This window comes from Dendrobates tinctorius, unplaced genomic scaffold (assembly GCF_039654945.1).
Source record: "Dendrobates tinctorius isolate UK_male_01 unplaced genomic scaffold, ASM3965494v1 ptg000383l, whole genome shotgun sequence".
NCBI classification, from domain to species: Eukaryota; Metazoa; Chordata; class Amphibia; order Anura; family Dendrobatidae; genus Dendrobates; species Dendrobates tinctorius.
Window position 1 is genome coordinate 2,013,993 of NW_027362049.1, and position 20,911 is coordinate 2,034,903.

At 41.1% G+C, this 20,911-nt stretch overlaps 1 protein-coding gene across 1 annotated transcript in view; it reads right to left on the reverse strand.

The window, feature by feature from the left end:
• Positions 1 to 14,330: 14,330 nt before the first annotated feature.
• The window catches only part of ST6GALNAC1 (ST6 N-acetylgalactosaminide alpha-2,6-sialyltransferase 1), a 145,830-nt gene continuing 139,249 nt past the window's right edge, over positions 14,331 to 20,911 (reverse strand). The window contains exon 9 of the mRNA XM_073563203.1: positions 14,331 to 14,558. Within this exon, the coding sequence (XP_073419304.1) occupies positions 14,379 to 14,558 (180 nt within the window). The 3' untranslated portion in view covers positions 14,331 to 14,378. The remainder of the gene's footprint in view (positions 14,559 to 20,911) is intronic.

Consider the following 20,911-nt stretch of genomic DNA (forward strand, 5'->3'; position numbering starts at 1 on the left):
ACAAACTATACATAGCCACTTTCCTCAACCAATAAATATATATATATATATTAATTACCACCTGCACTCTTTTCCCCAATTCATTAGCCTTCACACTCACTTGTCCTCAATGCCCCCCACTCTGTACCTCCCGCTCCCCTGATTCATTATATTTACATATCCCCCTCCATTTAAATTCATTATGTCATGTCCTCTCTCTCTCTCTCTCCCACCCTCTACTCATCATTTACTCTCCCTATCCCCATCTCATCATCATTTGTTGTCCCCCACCCTAAATTCATTATAATTTGCTATCCCCACCCCTAATCCATCATTTGTTATCCATTGCCCCCACCCACCCTCAATTATTTACTGTCCCCCCACTCCCTATTCATCATTCGATCCCCCTACACTCCCAATTCATCATTTGATTTGCTCTCACCCACCCCAAACCCCCCACTCCCAATTCATCATTTGCTCTCCCCACCACCCACTCCCAATTTATCATTTGCCTTCCTCCTCACTCCCATTTCAGCATTTGCTCTCACTACCCCCACTCCCAATTTGAGGGTCCTGGCCCCTGCTCTCTATTTCTATTCACCTGGCCCTATACAGCAGTAAGGACAGTAAAGCCTAGATGGTAGCACTGACGATGGATGCCAATGGGAAGGCGTGCATAAAAGTGCGTTAGGCCACAGTTTTGTGCACTTCTGAAAAGAAGAACAATGCTGAACAGAAGTCAGATGGAGTTCAGAGTGATTTTGCTGCCACGTTATAGTGAATGGATCCCTCGGGAGTTTCATCTGAATGATGTCACTCAGATTTAGGTGGAAACCCCAAATTAAGTGCCCAGCATAGAGCAGAGGAAAAACAAGGGGGTTCCAGCATCTGCTTAATTATGTAGAGTTAAAACACGACTTTTAATTAAAAAATAAATAAATTAAATTAAATTACAAGAACAAAAACATGCCAAAAGGTGGGAAAGAAGGGGAGGTAGCCACAGGTGGACTAAGAGTTTTACAGTTTGAAATGCGGAGATCCCGTGTGCTTTTATCTTTCACTACACATCTATATAAATTCCTTGAGGGGTCTAATTTCCAAAATGGCATCACTTGTAGGGGATTTCCACTGTTTAGGCACATCAGGAGCTCTTGAAATGCAACCATTTCATTAAACTCTGCATTCCAAAACGTCACTCCTTCGCTTCAGAGCCCTGCCATGCACCTAAACAGTAGTTTTCACCGACATATAGGGTATCGGCCTACTCAGGAGAAATTGCATAACAAATTGTATGGTGCAATTTCTCCTTTTTACCCTTGTGAAAATAAAATTGGCACTAAAAACATTTTTGTGGGAATTTTTTTATTTTCACAGCTCTATATTATAAACTTCTGTGAAACACCTTTATGGGTCTAGTTTCCAAAACAGGTCCACTTGTGAGGGGTTTCCACTGTTTAAGCACATCAGGGGCTCTCCAAACGTGACATGGGGTCCGCTAATTATGCCAGCAAATTTTGCATGCAAAAAGTCAAATGTCGCTCCTTCCATTCTGAGCCCTGACGTGCACCCAACAGCAGTTCTCCCACACATATGGGGTATCGGCGTACTCAGGAGACATTGCATAACAAATTGTATGGTGCAATTTCTCCTTTTACCCTTGTTAAAATGCAAAATTTGGGGCTAAATGAACATTCTTGTGGGAAAAAAAATTATTTTCACCACTCAAAGTTACAAATTTCCGCGAAGCACCTGGGAGTTCAACGTACTCACCAAAAATATAGACAATTTCCTTGAGAGGGTCTATTTACCATAATGAGGTCAATTGTAGGGGGTTTCCACTGTTTAGGCACATCAGGGGCTTACCAAACTCGATTTTTGCTTTCACTAATTATTCCAGCAAATTTTGCACTCAAAAAGTCAATTTTCGCTCCTTCCCTTCCAAGCCCTGGAATGCACTCAAAACAGTAGTTTTCCCTCATGATATCGGCGTGCTCAGGAGATATTGCTCAACAAATTTTAGGGTCCATTTTTTCCTGTTATCCTTATGAAAATAAAAAAGAAATGGTCTAAAGTAACATTTAAAAAAAAAAAAGTTAAAAGTTCATTTTTTCCTTCCACTTTCCATTAATTCCTGTGAAGGATCAAGATACTTTTTGACTGTGGTTTTGAGCACCTTGAGGGGTGTAGTTTTTAGAAAGATGGTACTTTTCTGTATTTTTTTTGTAATATAGTCCCTTCAAAGTCACTTTAAATGTGATGTAGTCTCTAAAAAAATGGTTTTGTAAATTTTGTAGTAAAAATGAGATATTGCTGGTCAACTTTTAACCCTTCTAACCTCTTTAAAAAGATTATGTTTCAAACATTGTGCTGATATAAAGTAGACGTGGTAAATATTATTTGTTAACTATTTTGTGTGACATAACTCTCTGATTTAAGGGCATAAAAATTAAAACTTTGAAAATTGCGAAATGTTCAAACTTTTTGCCAAATTTCTGATTTTTTTTCACAAATAAACGCAAGTCATACTACTGTCATGAATTACAATATGTCCCAAAAAACACTCTCAGAATCAGTAAGATCCTTTCAAGTGTTCCAGAGTTATTACCACATAAAGTGACACTGGCCAGAATTGAAAAATTTGGCCTGGTCATGAAGGTGAAAACAGGCTCATGGGTGAAGGGGTTAACAAAATGCAAAGTGAATGAACAAGGGAGAAATCTTTATAAATATTTGATGTGACCACCCATTTCAAAACAGCATTACATTTTTATAGGTACAGGTGCATACAGATTTTTATGGAGGTTGGTGAGAGGTTGTTCCAAACATCTTTGGGAACTAACCACACCAGTACCCAATAGAAAATCTTTGGAGGTAGCCGAAACTCAATGTTTCCCAGCGACAGCTCCGAAACATGAAAGATCTGGAGATGATCTGTGTGGAGGAGTGGGCCAAAATCCCTTCTGCATTGTGTGCAAACTTGGTCAAGAAGTACAGGAAACGTCTGACCTCTGTAATTGCAAACAAAGGTTTCTGTACCAAATATTAAGTTCTGTTTTCTATTGTGTCAAATACTTATTTCATGCAATAAAATGCAAGTTAATTACCAAATGTGAAAAATCATACAATGTGATTTTCTGTTGTTTATTTTCAGATTCTGTCTCTTTCAGTTGAAATGTACCGAAGATAAAAATTACAGACCAGAGTTACAGTGGAAACTATCACAGGGAGATAACCAAGACACTATTCCACAAAATTCAATGGGTTGCAGTGAACTGCAGTGAATCATCGACTAGTCACAGAGCAGAGTAGCAGATCAGAAAATATGGCTGCCCCAGCAATCATAATCAGAAGTAAAATAAAAAAAATATAGAATTTGAAAATAAAACAGATAACTATTTTCTGTTCAACAGAAATTAGTAGAACTAACATTAATAATTAGCATAACAAAGCACTTTATACTAATAGATTTAACAAATTTATACATTTAATTTCCTTCATAAACTGTATACATAGATAAATATTGGTTTAATCAGATACAGTACATTAATTTGAAGGAGTGTGCTTCGCTGGGCTGATTTCTTGTTAATTTCTTGTGACAGCACAATCATAGGAAAGATGGTCGCAATTTCAGTGATTTGCTTTTAATTTTAGTATAGACACATAGAAGACATGGAGTAGCCTCATACAAGGATGGGTAAAAATTCAGGAGTTGTTCAGCACGTTGTGGTCCAGAGGATAACCAGATGATCTTATACAATCATAGTTATCAGAGGTCACAGTACAAACCGTTTTTTTGGCCTAGTTCATTACCAAATGGGCGATCCGGTTTGGGTCCAAAAAATGTTTTTGTCCTGTGATCTCTGATAAATATGAATAAAGGAATATTTTGTTTAGCACATTCGTAAAGGATCATCTCTTTATCCTCCAGATGACAACATTCAGAACTGCTGAATTTTTACCCATGCCTTTATTAGCTATCTCATGGTCATATGAACACGAGACCAGTCAAGGAGTAACAGTCATCCCAAACACATAGCAAAATAACTCTTTAGTGGGAGTCAGTGCTTATCAACCTCATCATCCGAACACTATCACCCCAATTGGACCAATCACAGTCCATCTCAATAAAAGCGCTATATTATTGATTTTAAATATTTAAATGTCCACTCTTGTCATTGGTTCTAAGCTTGCGTGTTTTGGCAAAAATGTTTACTAGTACCTTATTTTTGCCATTTTTTGCAGATGCAGCCAGGCCTTGAAACGATTGCTCTGCTGTTCTCTCTTCCATTTGTCCAACATTTGTGCTGATATAACAGGTGAGGATCTGTTATTTCTATTTTACAAGTGAAGACTACTTCATTTAAAAAGGGGTTGTTCACTAAAGTTTATTTCAAGGGGCAGTATGCATATTTGTGTTGGCAGTAGTGATAAGCCAGTATATTCGTTGCTCGGGTTTTCCTGAGCGTGCTCGGGTGTCCTCCGAGTATTTTGGCTTGCTCGGAGATTTAGATTTCGTCGCCTCAGCTACATGATTTGTGAATTCCCACATGTATTCAGGCTGTCTACAAGTCGCAAATCATGTAGCTGAGACGAGAAAAACTAAATATCCGAGCAAGCCAAAAGACTCAGAGATCACCTGAGCATGCTCGGGGAGACCCGAGCAACGATGCTACTCGCCCAACACTAGTTGGTGATGTGCTGCCAGAAACAATGATTTTTAAGCAGGCATAAATGATTTAGTCAGTTGACCATTAAGCATTTTGCTCTATTGTTGACTGATCGGCAGCATTGCTATATCTGCCAATCATTGGGAACGAACTTTCCCATTCTCGAACATTTGTTCACCAATTATCAGCCCATGTAAACAGACATCGAGACAGAGCAAAGAACAACTACCAAGTCTAGATTGTTTGGCAATCACTATGGATAAATAGTTTCATTTTGCTACCATAATTTAAATGAATGTCGACCTCTAAATACCATTTCCTGATTTATCTTCGTACGTAGGGCTGCTTCCCTCATTTTGAAAACAGCATATCCCATTTTAGCCATCATACACTGAAAAAGTTCAAAGGGGTTGTCCGATAACAAAAATGCCCTTTATGAATATCTATCTTAAAGTCCTACCAGTTTTGTAATTCTATTCATTATAAAGTTTCTTACCATTCTCCCTATACAGCTAATCCTCTATGTGCTTCACAGGAGGATGGCCCTGTAGTCAGTCATTGGGGATTTAGGCTATGTGCCCACGTTGCGTTTAAATCCGGGCACTGAAAACCGGACTCCTTCCCAGAAATCGCGCGTTTTCCCACGCGATTTTCCCGCGATTATGTCCCCAATTTTGCCGCGATTTTCACATGCGATATTCAAGCACTTTCCAAGCGATTTGAAGCATCGCTGGGAAAGTGATTAACAGGTTGGTCACACTCGTCAAACATAGTGTTTGACAAGTGTGACCAGGTTTTTACTATTGAGGCCGCCTATGCGGCATCAATAGTAAAAGAAAGAATGTAAAAAATAATTAAAAAATAAAAAATCGGGGTATATTTACCTTCTGACGTCCCGCGCAGTCTCAGCGACGCTCCCGTTCCCAGCGATGCCTTGCGAGACCTGTGATGACGTTGGTCTCGCGTTGCTATAGCGATCTCACGAGACCGCTGGAGTCACGCGAGACTACGTCATCACAGGACCTTGCCGCAAGGCATTACTGGGAACGCTGTGGCCCGGGAAGGTAGCGCGGGACGTCGGAAGGTAAATATACTGTTAGAGTGTTAGATTGTTAGCGACTCCTGGAGTGAACCCTCTGGGTCGCGGCACCAACCCTCCCAGGGCGAGCTAGCCTAGTGAGGACCACCCCCTATACAGGGATTGTCAGGAGCAAGCCCCAGGGGATACGATACCACAACTGCTGGCACCAGGCGGCCGGCTCACAGGTGATACGGGACTGTGTGACTGGAGGGTGCAGGATACTAGGGAACACAGGAGAATACACGGGAGTGCGCTGAATACAGGATAGTGCAAGACGGGTACACGTGGGCACATAAGGCGTGTAGCGAGTAACACATCCGGAGGTAGACAAAGCAGGACGCGTGCAAGGAGCACGATAGGGTACAGAATGAGGCAGCAGTCGTGCCAGGAGGTGTAACAGAACACAGGAATAGAGTGAATGCCAGGAGACATGACTGAGCAAGAAACAAGGGACAGGATATGAGAGGATGTGCCAGGAGGCACAACTGAGCATGAAACAACAAGGATTCAGAGGAAGGGCTAGGAGCACCACAGAATAGCAGACAGAGCAGAGGACCTGAGAACAGCGCACAGCCAGGCTGGGACACAGCTGACCCAGCCAGGAAGCACAACAATAATCAGGCACCTCCCCTAGGGGGAGGTCGTCTGATATAGCACATGACTACTACTGGTTCCGGGTCAGGACCTAGCCAGAAAGCACATGACCACTACATGTTCCAGGTCAGATCCTCCATTACCATAGAGAGGACCGAGCCCTATATAGCACTGACAGGAGCGCGCAAGCGCAAACGTGACATGGAGGAGGGACGAGAGCTGCGCATGCGCACCCGACGGGGACCCCCGAGGGACCGCCGTACCGGAGGGAGTGACGTCGGGGCCGAAGCCCCGCCACCTGGTGAGCGAGGCACAACAGTACCCCTCCTTTAAGCCCCCTCTCTGTAGAACTGGAAAATAGCACCTTGACACTAGGAGCGGGATCCAGACACTTCCTAACTGCATGAGGACCAATCAGATCCAGAGTCTCAATACGAGAAAATTCGGTCTCCTGCCATACCCTGGAGAACTCCATGGACAGAGAGTCAGAGGCAGGTATTCCCGAGACAGGTCGAACCGGCAGAGGCACACTGACATGCTCGGAGGCCGAAGCGGTGGTGCAGTCATTGGAAGTCAATTCATCATTAAGAGGCGAGCTGTCGGAGGATGGTTGCTTGGGAAGTCTCTTCTTTGCACACGATGGACAAGCAGCCACGAAGTCTTTGACGTCCTGAGCTATAGACGGCCACCAGTCATCGTGGGATAAACGGGAAAGTGTCCACTTGGCACCAACATGGCCGGCAGCCGGAGAAGAATGTCCCCAGGATAACACACCTTTACGGTTACCTTTAGACACAAAGGTCTCCCCTGGGCGCTGGGGCGTCAACTTGACGGAAGCCACGGTAATTACCTTCGGCCGGTCACTTGACGGAGGTGGAGACTGACTCTCAGCCCCCCTGTTGATAAAGTCACAAGTCATAGACCGGTTGCTTGATGTATGTGGAGACTAACTCTCAGCCTCCTTCTCGACAATGTCACAAGTCACAGACGGGTTGCTTGACGGATGTGGAGACTGACTCTCAGCCTCCTTCTCGACAAAGTCACAAGTCACAGACGGGTTGTTTGATGGATGTGGAGACTGACTCTCAGCCTCCTTCTCGAGAATGCCACAAGTCACAGACGGGATGGCGGACGGCGGACCTGTAACCGTCGAAGACGAGCAAGCAGGGTTCTTCGGATGAACGAATAGCAGGCAACTCTTTTGACAGGACGGTCCCCAACGGAGTATGTCACCGGATTGCCAGTCCAGGGTTGGCCCATGAGTACGTAACCAAGGAAGGCCAAGAAGAAGGGTATGAGGCGAAGTCGGCAATACGTGGAAGGAGATCCGCTCCCGATGACATGTGCCAATCTGCAACTCAACTTCCTCAGTGACCTGGTTAACGGTGTCCTGCAAGGGCTTACCGTCGACCGGAACTACTGACCTAGGAGACTCCAGGGATCTGACAGGAATACGAAACTTCTTAACTGCCTCGAGACTAATAAAATTGCCCACTGCACCAGAGTCCACAATAGCTTTCACAGTAAAAGTCTCAAAACCAAAATTCAGAGAAACAGGCATGGTCAGGGGTAGAGAGGAATCACATACACTTGAGGAGACCTCACTTAACAGTCCCAGGCGGAGAGACTTCCCCTGTCTCTTGGGACATGAGCGTAGAAAGTGGGAGGCATCCCCACAATAGAAACAGAGCCCTTGTGCCTGCCTTTTCACACGACGCCGTTGAGCTATCTGGAGACGGTCCACCTGCATAGGCTCAGGTACCGGATCAGCCAAAGATAACTCGGGTAACGGCTGAGAAAAACTACGAGTGGACGAAGAGAGGCGAGAGGACCCTCTCTCTCTGGCTGACTCGCGGGTGCGCTCCAGGAAGCGCAAATCAATGCGTGTCGCGAGAGAGATGAGGTCCTCCAAAAAGGTAGGAGTATCTCGGCCCGCCAGTTCGTCTTTGATCCGGCTGGACAGACCACGCCAAAAGGCCCCTACAAGGGCATCATTATTCCAACCAAGTTCGGAGGACAAGGTGCGAAAACATATTGCGTATTGTCCAACTGTTAGAGTACCTTGACGGAGTTTAAAGAGAGACTCGGTGGTGGAAGCGAGGCGACCCAGCTCGTCGAACACCTTACGGAAAGTGTCCAAAAAGATGGAAAGCTGAGCGACGAGCGGGTCATCACGCTCCCAAAGGAGATTCACCCATGCAAGTGCCTTACCCTCTAAGTGAGAAACTATAAATGTTATTTTAGCACGATCGGTGGGGTAATGCTGCGGCAAAAACTCAAAATGCAAACGACACTGGTTCAAGAACCCGCGACACAACACAGGGTCACCACTATACCGGGGTGGCTTGCATAGGCGCGGGAGCGAGTGTGGAAGCATGGCCTGAGCAGATTGTATGGAAAGGATTATCTACCGACGCATAACATATACCCCGATTTTTTATTTTTTATTCTTTTTTTTACAGGGGTATGGTACCCAGGGCCTGGAGGACAGTCACCTCTCCTCCACACCGTGGGTACCAACCGCACATGAGACGCTTAACTTCGCGCATGGTGGGCATAGCCACATGCGGGAAATAAGCGATTCTCATGCATTCCTATGGGTGCGGAATCGCGGCAATTCTTTGCGATTCCGCACAAAAGAATGAGCATGCTGCGATTTTTTCCGCGATGCGATTCCGCCGCGGAAAAAAGCGCAGCATTAGCACAGCATGTGCGGAATGCCATAAAATGCAAAAATCGCGGCTAAAACGCTTAAAAATCGCATCGTGGGCACACAGCCTAAAAGATAGATATTTATTAAGTGCTTTATTGATATTGAACAAACCCTTGAAACGGAAAAATGGTGCCTGTTTCCATCTGTCACAAGAGAGGGTATTCTCGTTGGTCTGAGGCATGCAGGGATGCATGTCCTCACCCAACATTACAATTCACCACTTATTAAAGATCTCCTCTGGCTTCAAGAATAGAGGAATTTTATAGCGCATAGCTCATTGCAAACCCTGCCTGGGGGTTATCAGGTAATAAGCATGCAACCCAAGCAGGCCGTATGCTTTACAGTCTGCTTGCAGTGCTCTAAATTGCGCCGGATGGCTAGATCTGGGAAGCTTTGAAGGCAGGAAGTGGTGCGCTTCTGAAGATTCTTGCTGAGAAAACCCCTTCAACTTCTTAATAACCAGGGTTTATTTTTGCTTTTGTGATTTTGTTTTCTACTCTCATTCCAGCCATTTTGAATCACACCATTTTTTTAACCATATAATCTCCTGAAAAACTCAAAATAGGTTGAAGTTGTGAACAAAACACAATTCGGCCATTGGTTTTTTGGGTTTAGTCTTTTCGACATTCATGGTGTTGTAAATATGACCTGGCAGCATGACTTTCCTTATCAATATGATTACAATGATTCCAAATCAACAAAGTTTTTTTATATATATACAGTCTATAATTTAAAAATTGGTTTGTGTTGCCATCTTCTGAGATCTGAAACTTTTTTTAATAGAGCCATGTAAAGGTGTGTTTTTTTTACAGTACGTGTTATAGTGACGTTTTTACATATTCTACATTGGGATACATAAGACATTTTATTCACTTTTTATTCAATTTTTTTGGGGAAAAAATGCAAGTTCTGCTGTTTCCTTTTTTACCCATTTTTACTTTCACTCTATGAAATAAATATTTTTATATTTTATTAGTTCAGACACACAATGATGTGAAACATTTTTTATCTTTTAAAGTTCGCTACTTTTGGATAAAAGAGTTATCATTTTAAACTTGAATGTATTTTTGGGTTTTAAGATTTTTAAAAAAATATTTTTACATAGTCCTCTTAGGAGACTTGAACCTGCAATCCCTTGATTGTCTATATCATGTGCTCGAATACTATGCTATTGCAGTTTATCATAAAACTGAAGATCTCTGATGAAGCCCAGCCACCGGCTGGATTTTATAGGAGATTTTATATTGTAAACATGGGGTCTTCATTAGGTCCCCAGCTGCCATGGCAAGCGATTGGCACCAAACAATCTCGTTGCTCGGAATCCTGATAGCCATTAGAAGTAATAATCATTTTGAAGCCTGTTAAATACTTCACAGCAGAATTTAAGAGGGTAAACTGATGTGATAGGTGCTAGCTACGGTAAAATCAGCTTCTGTCCGGTAACATAATGTTACACTGCATGGAGTGGGCTTAGCTCATGAGCCCGCTCTATATACATGAATGGTGGCCATGATTAAAGGAGTATTCCCAGTTGTCTCTGGGACCAACATCTACTGTATGTAGAGAAAGGGGGATGCCCGATTTATTCTGGGTGAGATGCACCACAGCCAAGTGGAACATAAGTGAGAGAAGCGCCATACATGTGCTTCGCTCTTTCTCTATTCACTTCTATGGAATTTATGGAAACATCAGCCAACTATCACATATTTATGGCATATCTTGCAGCGGCCAAGCATGTGCTTCTCCGCTCCACTCATTGTCAATGGGACTATAGGAGATATGGTGTAGTGCTTGTCCTCTTTGAATAATTTTTTTGTTAGCATGGTCCCTGATAATAAACTGATCACAAGATGTCCCACTTCAGCAAATATTCCCTGTAGCACCACCATGGTTGAAATAAATTATCATAAAAGTTCTCAAATGGGCTGTGTAATATACAGATTTGACAGGTTCTTCAAAAGCAGAGATGTTTTTGTGTGATTTTTGCTCTGCATTATAAATACGGGTTTGTGAACAGAAAATCTTCCTCAATTAACCATGACGAGTTCTCTCGGATATATTTTAGAAATTAAATTCTGGATGTAACTTGCTCTATAAATTGATGTCTCTATCACAGCATTGATCCTTTCAGCGGATGCAACCTTAGGTGTTATTTAAGAGAACAAATATGGTTTGTTGCTTCACTTCCTAAAATCAGGAAAAATTTGTGAAACAGAACTTATTACTAGGTTGTTTCTCTATGCTAAATCGATCTTGAGCGGAGATGTGTGAACGTTGGGGCGCAAAACTTTAGATCTACAACAGAAAAGTAGAAACAAAGCAGAAAAAAGGGGACGAAAAGGACAAATGTCCAATAAATAGCAACAGTATGAAAAGCTGCCTGCTAATCCAAGTCTCAGTGGGGCTTGGAGAATGAGAGATTCCTTTCAGTGTAGGAAGAATACAGTCCTCGAATTATCACCTAGCAACTCCTGGAAGCCATGGTCCTCCCTGCGAAGAAAGGGGAGAGGGGGTGCAGTGCAAAAAGAGGGAAAAAGAAAGATGTCACTGTAAAAGTTGGACTGTGTTAACACCTTAATTGCCAAAATTAACATTGCACTGCTACTTGTTTAACCCCTTAATAATATGCCCTTTTTGGGATTTAAGATGAAAACATTTTTTTGCTTTTTTTTGTCCCTTTCCAGGAGCCATGATGTTTTTATTTTTTGGTCGACGTAGCTGTATTTTTTTTTTTTTTTTTTAAGGATGAGTTGCATTGGTCTGTGGTAGCATTTTGGGGTACATATAACTCATTATGAAACTTGTATTACCTTGTTATGAGGAGAAATAGAAAAACAAAAACAAAATAACTGCAGTTTTTTTCTGTTTTATAATTTCTGCTATTCACATGCTGAACAAATAAGGTACTAACTTAATTCTATAAGTCAGCCTGATTATGGCGATACTAAATTTATACAGTTTTACTACGTTTGTACAATAAATAGCGTTTGAAAAAAAATAATCATTTGTTTTGGTGTCTACATATTCCAATAGCCAGAAGTTTTACATATTCTGTCAATAGAACTGAAGCAGTGCTTATTTTTTGTGTGCCATTTTGTATTACATATGACTTTTTGATTACTTTTTATTACACGTTTTTGGAGGTAGAGGGTACGGAAGAATCAACAATGCTGGACATTTAAAAAAACAAAACAAAACACTGTTGACTATTCAGCTTAATTTACATATTAATTTTATTCTGCAGGCCGAATTGTCAATCCCAATACTATTTATATATTTTATGTTTTACTACTCCCCCAAAAAAATCAATATTTAAAAAAATATATTTTGGGGGGCAATCACCATATTTCAAGACCAATATTTTTTTTATTTTTCAGAAGACAGAGCTGTATGAGGGTTAATTTTTTTGCAGGACAAACTGTAGTTTTCACTGTTGTCATTTTTTGGGTACGTACATTTTTTTCTACTCTAATTCATTTTTATGAAACGTTGCATGTGCAAAATGCAGCAATTCTGTCATTTCATTTTTTAAATTTTGTGGCTCCATACAGGATAAATAATTATATACTTTTATAATGTTGGTCAATATAATTACAGCAATATTCAGTTTATAGGATTTTATTGGGTGGCGAGCATTTTTATTGGTACATTTCTGGCGCTAGTTTTTGAATACTGTGCCTGCAGTTTGCGTACGCGTTGACTCCAGCGCCATTTTATTGAAGTAATGTACTACAATGTCAACATAACAGTGCGCACGCACCATCCATCACCATTATCCCTATGGCCGGCGTGTGCGTACTGCTATGTTGAAATTGTAGTACATTACTTCAATAAAATGGCTGTAGTCAATGCGTGCGTATACTGCAATCTCCAGTGCTATGTTATTGAAGTATAGTACTACAACATTAAAGAGAGCCGCCCTGCCAGCATTCGGTTTCATTTATCGGGTCGGGGGGACTGCGGTTTCAGTCATGGAGGCAGGGTGGCACCGTGGTTTCAGTCACTGTTGAGTATACACTGGCTCCACATTGAGGCTGGCTATCAGTCAGAGCCAGGAGCGTGATTACATCACCCGCTCTTTATACTCAGAGCAGTGAATGAACCTGCGGCACCCCCACCCCCATGATTGAAACTGAATGGCTGGCAGGCAGAATAAAGTTCATTTTCTCTCCTCACTACTTTCGACTAGTGACAGGTTTCCTTTAATTTTGTAATACATTACTTCCATACAATGGCACCGGAGTCAGCACGTGGGCAAACCGCAATCTCCGGTGACATTTTATTGAAGACGCGGTATATGCGAATACACCCACCACACACACTCCTTCCTGATGCTTGTGCTGTCTGGTGTGAACGGTGACTACGGCCGGGAGGTGCAGTTTCCACAGTCCCCATATCTCGCTGGCAGTGCAGCACACGCTGGTGAAGCCACTGCCACACAGCTGATATCATGGAGATGGCCCCAATCACATGAGACAGCGCCACCCCCTCCTCTTCAATAAAATGGCACCGTAGTGCGGTATGCGCATGCGCTGACTACGGAGCCACACTGCACAGGTGCCAGAGGCTTCGGACAGAAAGGCACTTCTCCGTTTATATTATAGATACAGTGGGGAAAAAAGTATTTATCCACCAATTGTGCAAGTTCTCCCACTTAAAAAGATGAGAGAGGCCTGTAATTGACATCAAAGGTAGACCACGGGTGGGGTCAAATACTTTTCTTCCCCACTGTATATTTGTTTTGCATCATGTTCTGGGGGCCTTAATTTTTGTACTATTTACAGACCTGCGTGGGGGTTTGATTTTTGCATATTAATCTGTAGTGTTTATTGGCATTTTTTTAATGCAACTTTTGATTATTTTTTGTTATGTTTTAGTAATCATCAAACATGGCAGTTTTAGTATACATATTTTCTCTATGTTTTTTTGGGGGGGTATTTTTGTGTTTTCCCTTTTTTTTAAACTTACATTTTTTTCTCAACAATAATATATTGGTCCACCAAGAGGACTTTAACATTCAATCTCATGATCACATTAGAAATACATAGCACTACCTTAGTGATGTTGTGTATTACACTACACTGACAAGTGGACTAACAGGCCCTACCTTGGTAAGATCTGTTTGGCTATAGTGTATAGCAGAACTGGAGGCATTGTGACATGTACTCATGACAGATATATACGTCATATAGTTCTAATTAGTTAAAATATCTATATAGAATATGAAATAAATGAACAATAGCTCCAAAACTGTGAAAGGGTTCGCCTGTCACTAGGATAAAGTTAGCTTTTTTTCTAGGTCAAACAGAGGTCAGTGTCATGATTTCTTGATGTGGTCCCAATCCTATAGTCCTTTATTTCTCTTGAAAAGTTTGATGATATTTTCCTCATGTAGTCGAGCCCATAAGTCTTTCTCCAACATAAAGTCATGATTTATATAAAAATCAACTTTCGTTTTCGTCTTCTCATAATAATGATTGGCATATTCTTTGAAATCATCTGTCATGAAACCATAGGCATTGACCTTCAAGGTAAGAAAACAGAGGTTAAAGAGGCATACTAATGTATTAAAGGCAGTTAGAGTGTATAATGGGTTATCGCATGGATTTTAAGGTCAGCATGCTGATATATTTTGACCTATACAAGGATAGGTTCATATATTCAGTATTTGATCAGTATTTGACATCAGTATCTGTATGCCAAAATCAGGATTGGAACAATCAGAGGAAAAGTATAATAGAAACACGTCACCACTTCTGTATTTATCAGCCACTCCTAGTTTTGGCTTACAAATACTCATGTGAAATATTAACCAAATACTGAATGTGTGAACGTGGTCAAAATGTCTTTCCAAGAATGGACAGCCTTGCTTGGTCTCTAGTTGGCATAATAAGTATTGATGGAGACAAAGGAAAAAAATAGCTGTAATTCAGTATAAAACTGCAGCCAAAGAAATGAATGTAGAACCTATATATGTGTATATCATATAACAGCTTATCTGTTAGGCCACATGGACGGGGAGCACAGGTCTCTTTTATATACATTGTTAGAAGCCGTTCCTCCAGGGCCGGGATGAAAGGTAAGCAAAGCAAGTGGGTGTAGGAAACAAGCTAGATGGCATTTATCCCTGGTCATTTTACATAGGTTGTTAAAGGATTAGGCATTGACATCCGATCTCTGTTAGGTGGCAGTTACAAGATTTTTTTTTCCAGTCTGTGACAGAGTTAATTTCCATAATTTTCTCCCATGTAGTATTGCTTAAATAACTCGATACTTAGCTGATCTCTTTAAGGAGAACCAGCTTAGCCAATTAGACACTGATAATACTGTGTAACACAACTGTGCAGACATACAAACAGTTACATTTAGGGAGGTTAAGAGCATATTCTGAAAACATATTCTTTACAAGTACACACAATGTGGCCAATCTTTGGGAAAGTGTAAGAAGCCTAACAGCATGTGCACATAACGTCTCCCTGAACCTGCCAAGTTTTTCAAGATAAAGACACTTTAGGAAACATTGGCATTTTTTTCCTTAAGTGTAGTGTTGAGCATTCCGATACTGCAAATATCGGGTATCGGCCGATATTCGCTGTATCGGAATTCCGATACCGAGTACCGATATTTTTTCAATATCGGATACCGGAATCGGAAGTCCCCATAATGCAATGAGCCACTGTTGTGGCTGTGATTGGCTGCTGAAATGATGTCATCATGATGCGCGGTCTGTGCGCATCATGATGCGCGGTCTGTGCCGACTGCGGGGGGGTCTGTACGGGCCTGCCGGGGGCCTGTGCTGGCTGTCGGGGGTTTGTATGGGCCTGCCGGGGGCCTGTGTCGGCTGTCGGGGGTCTGTACGGGCCTGCCGGGGGCCTGTGCCGGCTGTCGGGGGTCTGTACGGGCCTGCCGGGGGGTCTGTGCGGACTGCCGGGGGTCTCTGCAGGCCTGCCGGGGGTCTTGTGTGTGTGCAGGCATCGTCCGATGGGACTACAAGTCCCATTGGGCGATGCCTGCTACAATGGCAGCGATTGACACATTAGCCAATGATGGGAAAGTAGTAGTCCCATCATCCGGCTAATGTGTTGAATGTAAAAAAAACAAAAAAAAACATACATACTACATATATACTACATACATACTACATACATACTACATTCATACAACATACATAAATACTATATACATATTTCATATATACTACATTCATACAACATACATACATACTACATATATACTACATTCATACAACATACATACATACTACATACATACTTCATATATACTACATTCATACAACATACATGCATACTACATACATACTTCATATATACTACATTCATACAACATACATACATACTACATACATACTACATTCATACAACATACATACATACTATATACATACTTCATATATACTACATTCATACAACATACATACATACTACATACATACTACATATATACTACATTCATACAACATACATACATACTACATTCATACAACATACATACATACTATATACATACTTCATATATACTACATTCATACAACATGCATACATACTACATACATACTACATTCATACAACATACATACTATATACATACTACATACATACTACATTCATACATCATACATACATACCACATACTACATACATACTTCATATATACTACATTCATACAACATACATACATACTATATAGATACGACAAACATACTACATTCATACAACATACATACTACATACATACTACATATATACTACATTCATACAACATACATACATACATATATACTTAATTCATACAACATACATACTACATACATACAACATATATACTACATTCATACAACATACATACATACTACATACATACTTCATATATACTACATTCATACAACATACATACTATATACATACTACATACATACTACATTCATACAACATACATACTACATACATACTACATATATACTACATTCATACAACATACATACATATATACTACATTCATACAACATACATACAACATATATACTACATTCATACAACATACATACATACTACATACATACTACATATATACTACATTCCTACAACATACATACATACATATATACTACATTCATACAACATACATACATACATACTACATACATACTTCATATATACGACATTCATACAACATACATACAACATGCTACATACATACAACATACATACTACATACATACTACATACAATACATTCATACATTCATACAATACATACATATAGACATACAGTACATATAACATAGAGTACATACTCACCATCACTTGTCACTTTGTACCCCGAAGCCAGTGTCATCTTTAAAAAAATATTAAAATAAGAAACAAGCGATATACTCCCTGATCCGCAGAAATCCACGAGTGTCCCAAGACGATCTCCCGTGGAGAACAGCAGCATCAGCTGATGCCACCGCTCTCTACGGGCCCCAGGAATACAATGACGGGAGGTAGGTATCCTTCCGCACTGTATTCCTCCACCACTGTAAAAAAAAGTCCCTAGTCTCACTTTTTGGGCCATAAAGTGAGACTAAGGACTTTTTTTTACAGTGGTGGAGGAATACAGTGCGGAAGGATACCTACCTCCCGTCATTGTATTCCTGGGGCCCGTAGAGAGCGATGGCATCAGCTGATGCTGCTGTTCTCCTCGGGAGATCGTCATGGGACACTCGTGGATTTCTGCAGATCAGGGAGTATATCGCTTGTTTGTTATTTTAATATTTTTTTACAGATGACACTGTCTTCGGGGAACAAAGTGACAAGTGATGGTGAGTATGTACTCTATGTTTTATGTACTGTATGTCTATATGTATGTATTGTATGAATATATGAATGTATTGTATGTAGTATGTATGTAGTATGTATGTTTGTATGTTGTATGTATGTAGCATGTATGTAGTATGTAGTATGTTGTATGAATGTAGTCTATATGTAGTATGTATGTATGTATGTTGTATGAATGTAGTATATATGTAGTATGTATGTAGTATGTAGTATGTATGTATGTTGTATGAATGTAGTATATATGTAGTATGTATGTATGTATGTTGTATGAATGTAGTATATATGTAGTATGTATGTAGTGTGTATGTTGTATGAATGTAGTATATATGTAGTATGTATGTAGCATGTATGTATATATGTTGTATGAATGTTGTATATATGTAGTATGTATGTAGTATGTATGTATGTTGTATGAATGTAGTATGTATGTAGTATGTATGTATGTTGCATGAATATAGCATATATGTAGTATGTATGTAGTATGTATGTATGTTGTATGAATGTTGTATATATGTAGTATGTATGTAGTATGCATGTATGTATGTTGTATGAATGTAGTATATATGTAGTATATATGTAGTATGTATGTATGTTGTATGAATGTAGTATACAGTGGGGCAAAAAAGTATTTAGTCAGTCAGCAATAGTGCAAGTTCCACCACTTAAAAAGATGAGAGGCGTCTGTAATTTACATCATAGGTAGACCTCAACTATGGGAGACAAACTGAGAAAAAAAAATCCAGAAAATCACATTGTCTGTTTTTTTTTCATTTTATTTGCATATTATGGTGGAAAATAAGTATTTGGTCAGAAACAAAATTTCATCTCAATACTTTGTGATATATCCTTTGTTGGCAATGACAGAGGTCAAACGTTTTCTGTAAGTCTTCACAAGGTTACCACACACTGTTGTTGGTATGTTGGCCCATTCCTCCATGCAGATCTCCTCTAGAGCAGTGATGTTTTTGGCTTTTTGCTTGGCAACACAGACTTTCAACTCCCTCCAAAGGTTTTCTATAGGGTTGAGATCTGGAGACTGGCTAGGCCACTCCAGGACCTTGAAATGCTTCTTACGAAGCCACTCCTTCGTTGCCCTGGCGGTGTGCTTTGGATCTTTGTCATGTTGAAAAACCCAGCCACGTTTCATCTTCAATGCCCTTGCTGATGGAAGGAGGTTTTCACTCAAAATCTCACGATACATGGCCCCATTCATTCTTTCATGTACCCGGATCAGTCGTCCTGGCCCCTTTGCAGAGAAACAGCCCCAAAGCATGATGTTTCCACCACCATGCTTTACAGTAGGTATGGTGTTTGATGGATGCAACTCAGTATTCTTTTTCCTCCAAACACGACAAGTTGTGTTTCTACCAAACAGTTCCAGTTTGGTTTCATCAGACTATAGGACATTCTCCCAAAACTCCTCTGGATCATCCAAATGCTCTCTAGCAAACTTCAGACGGGCCCGGACATGTACAGGCTTAATCAGTGGGACACGTCTGGCACTGCAGGATCTGAGTCCATGGTGGCGTAGTGTGTTACTTATGGTAGGCCTTGTTACATTGGTCCCAGCTCTCTGCAGTTCATTCACTAGGTCCCCCCGCGTGGTTCTGGGATTTTTGCTCACCGTTCTTGTGATCATTCTGACCCCACGGGGTGGGAGTTTGCGTGGAGCACCAGATCGAGGGAGATTATCAGTGGTCTTGTATGTCTTCCATTTTCTAATTATTGCTCCCACAGTTGATTTCTTCACTCCAAGCTGGTTGGCTATTGCAGATTCAGTCTTCCCAGCCTGGTGCAGGGCTACAATTTTGTTTCTGGTGTCCTTTGACAGCTCTTTGGTCTTCACCATAGTGGAGTTTGGAGTCAGACTGTTTGAGTGTGTGCACAGGTGTCTTTTTATACTGATAACAAATTTAAACAGGTGCCATTACTACAGGTAATGAGTGGAGGAAAGAGGAGACTCTTAAAGAAGAAGTTACAGGTCTGTGAGAGCCAGAAATCTTGATTGCTTGTTTCTGACCAAATACTTATTTTCCACCATAATATGCAAATAAAATGAAAAAAAACAGACAATGTGATTTTCTGGATTTTTTTTTCTCAGTTTGTCTCCCATAGTTGAGGTCTACCTATGATGTAAATTACAGACGCCTCTCATCTTTTTAAGTGGTGGAACTTGCACTATTGCTGACTGACTAAATACTTTTTTGCCCCACTGTATATGTAGTATGTATGTATGTTGTATGAATGTTGTATATATGTATTATGTATTATGTATGTAGTATGTATGTATGTTGTATGAATGTAGTATACAGTATATGTAGTATGTATGTATGTATGTTGTATGAATGTAGTATATATGTAGTATGTAGTATGTATGTATGTTGTATGAATGTAGTATATATGTAGTATGTATGTATGTATGTATGTTGTATGAATGTTGTATATATGTAGTATGTATGTAGTATGTATGTATGTTGTATGAATGTAGTATATATGTAATATGTATGTATGTATGTTGTATGAATGTAGTATATATGTAGTATGCATGTAGTATGTATGTTTTTTTTTTACATTCAACACATTAGCCGGATGATGGGACTACTACTGTCCCATCATTGGCTAATGTGTCAATCACTGTCATTGTAGCAGGCATTGCCCGATGGGACTTGTAGTCCCATCGGACGATGCCTGCACACACACACAACCCCCGGCTGGCCGGCACAGACCCCCGGCAGGCCCGCATAGACCCCCGAGAGGCCCGTAAGGCCCCGGCAGGCCCGCACAGACCCCCACCAGGCCCGCATAGACCCCCGAGAGGCCCGGACAGGCCCCAGCAGGCCCGCACAGACCCCCTGCGGCCCGCATAGACCCCCGAGAGGCCCGTACAGGCCCTGGCAGGCCCGCACAGACCCCCGAGAGGCCCGCATAGACCCCCAAGAGGCCCGTACAGACCCTGCCCGCACACACAGACACCCACAGTGTCCGCCCACACACCGCCCACACTCTTCCGCCCCTCCCGAACTGGATGTACAATGAAAGAC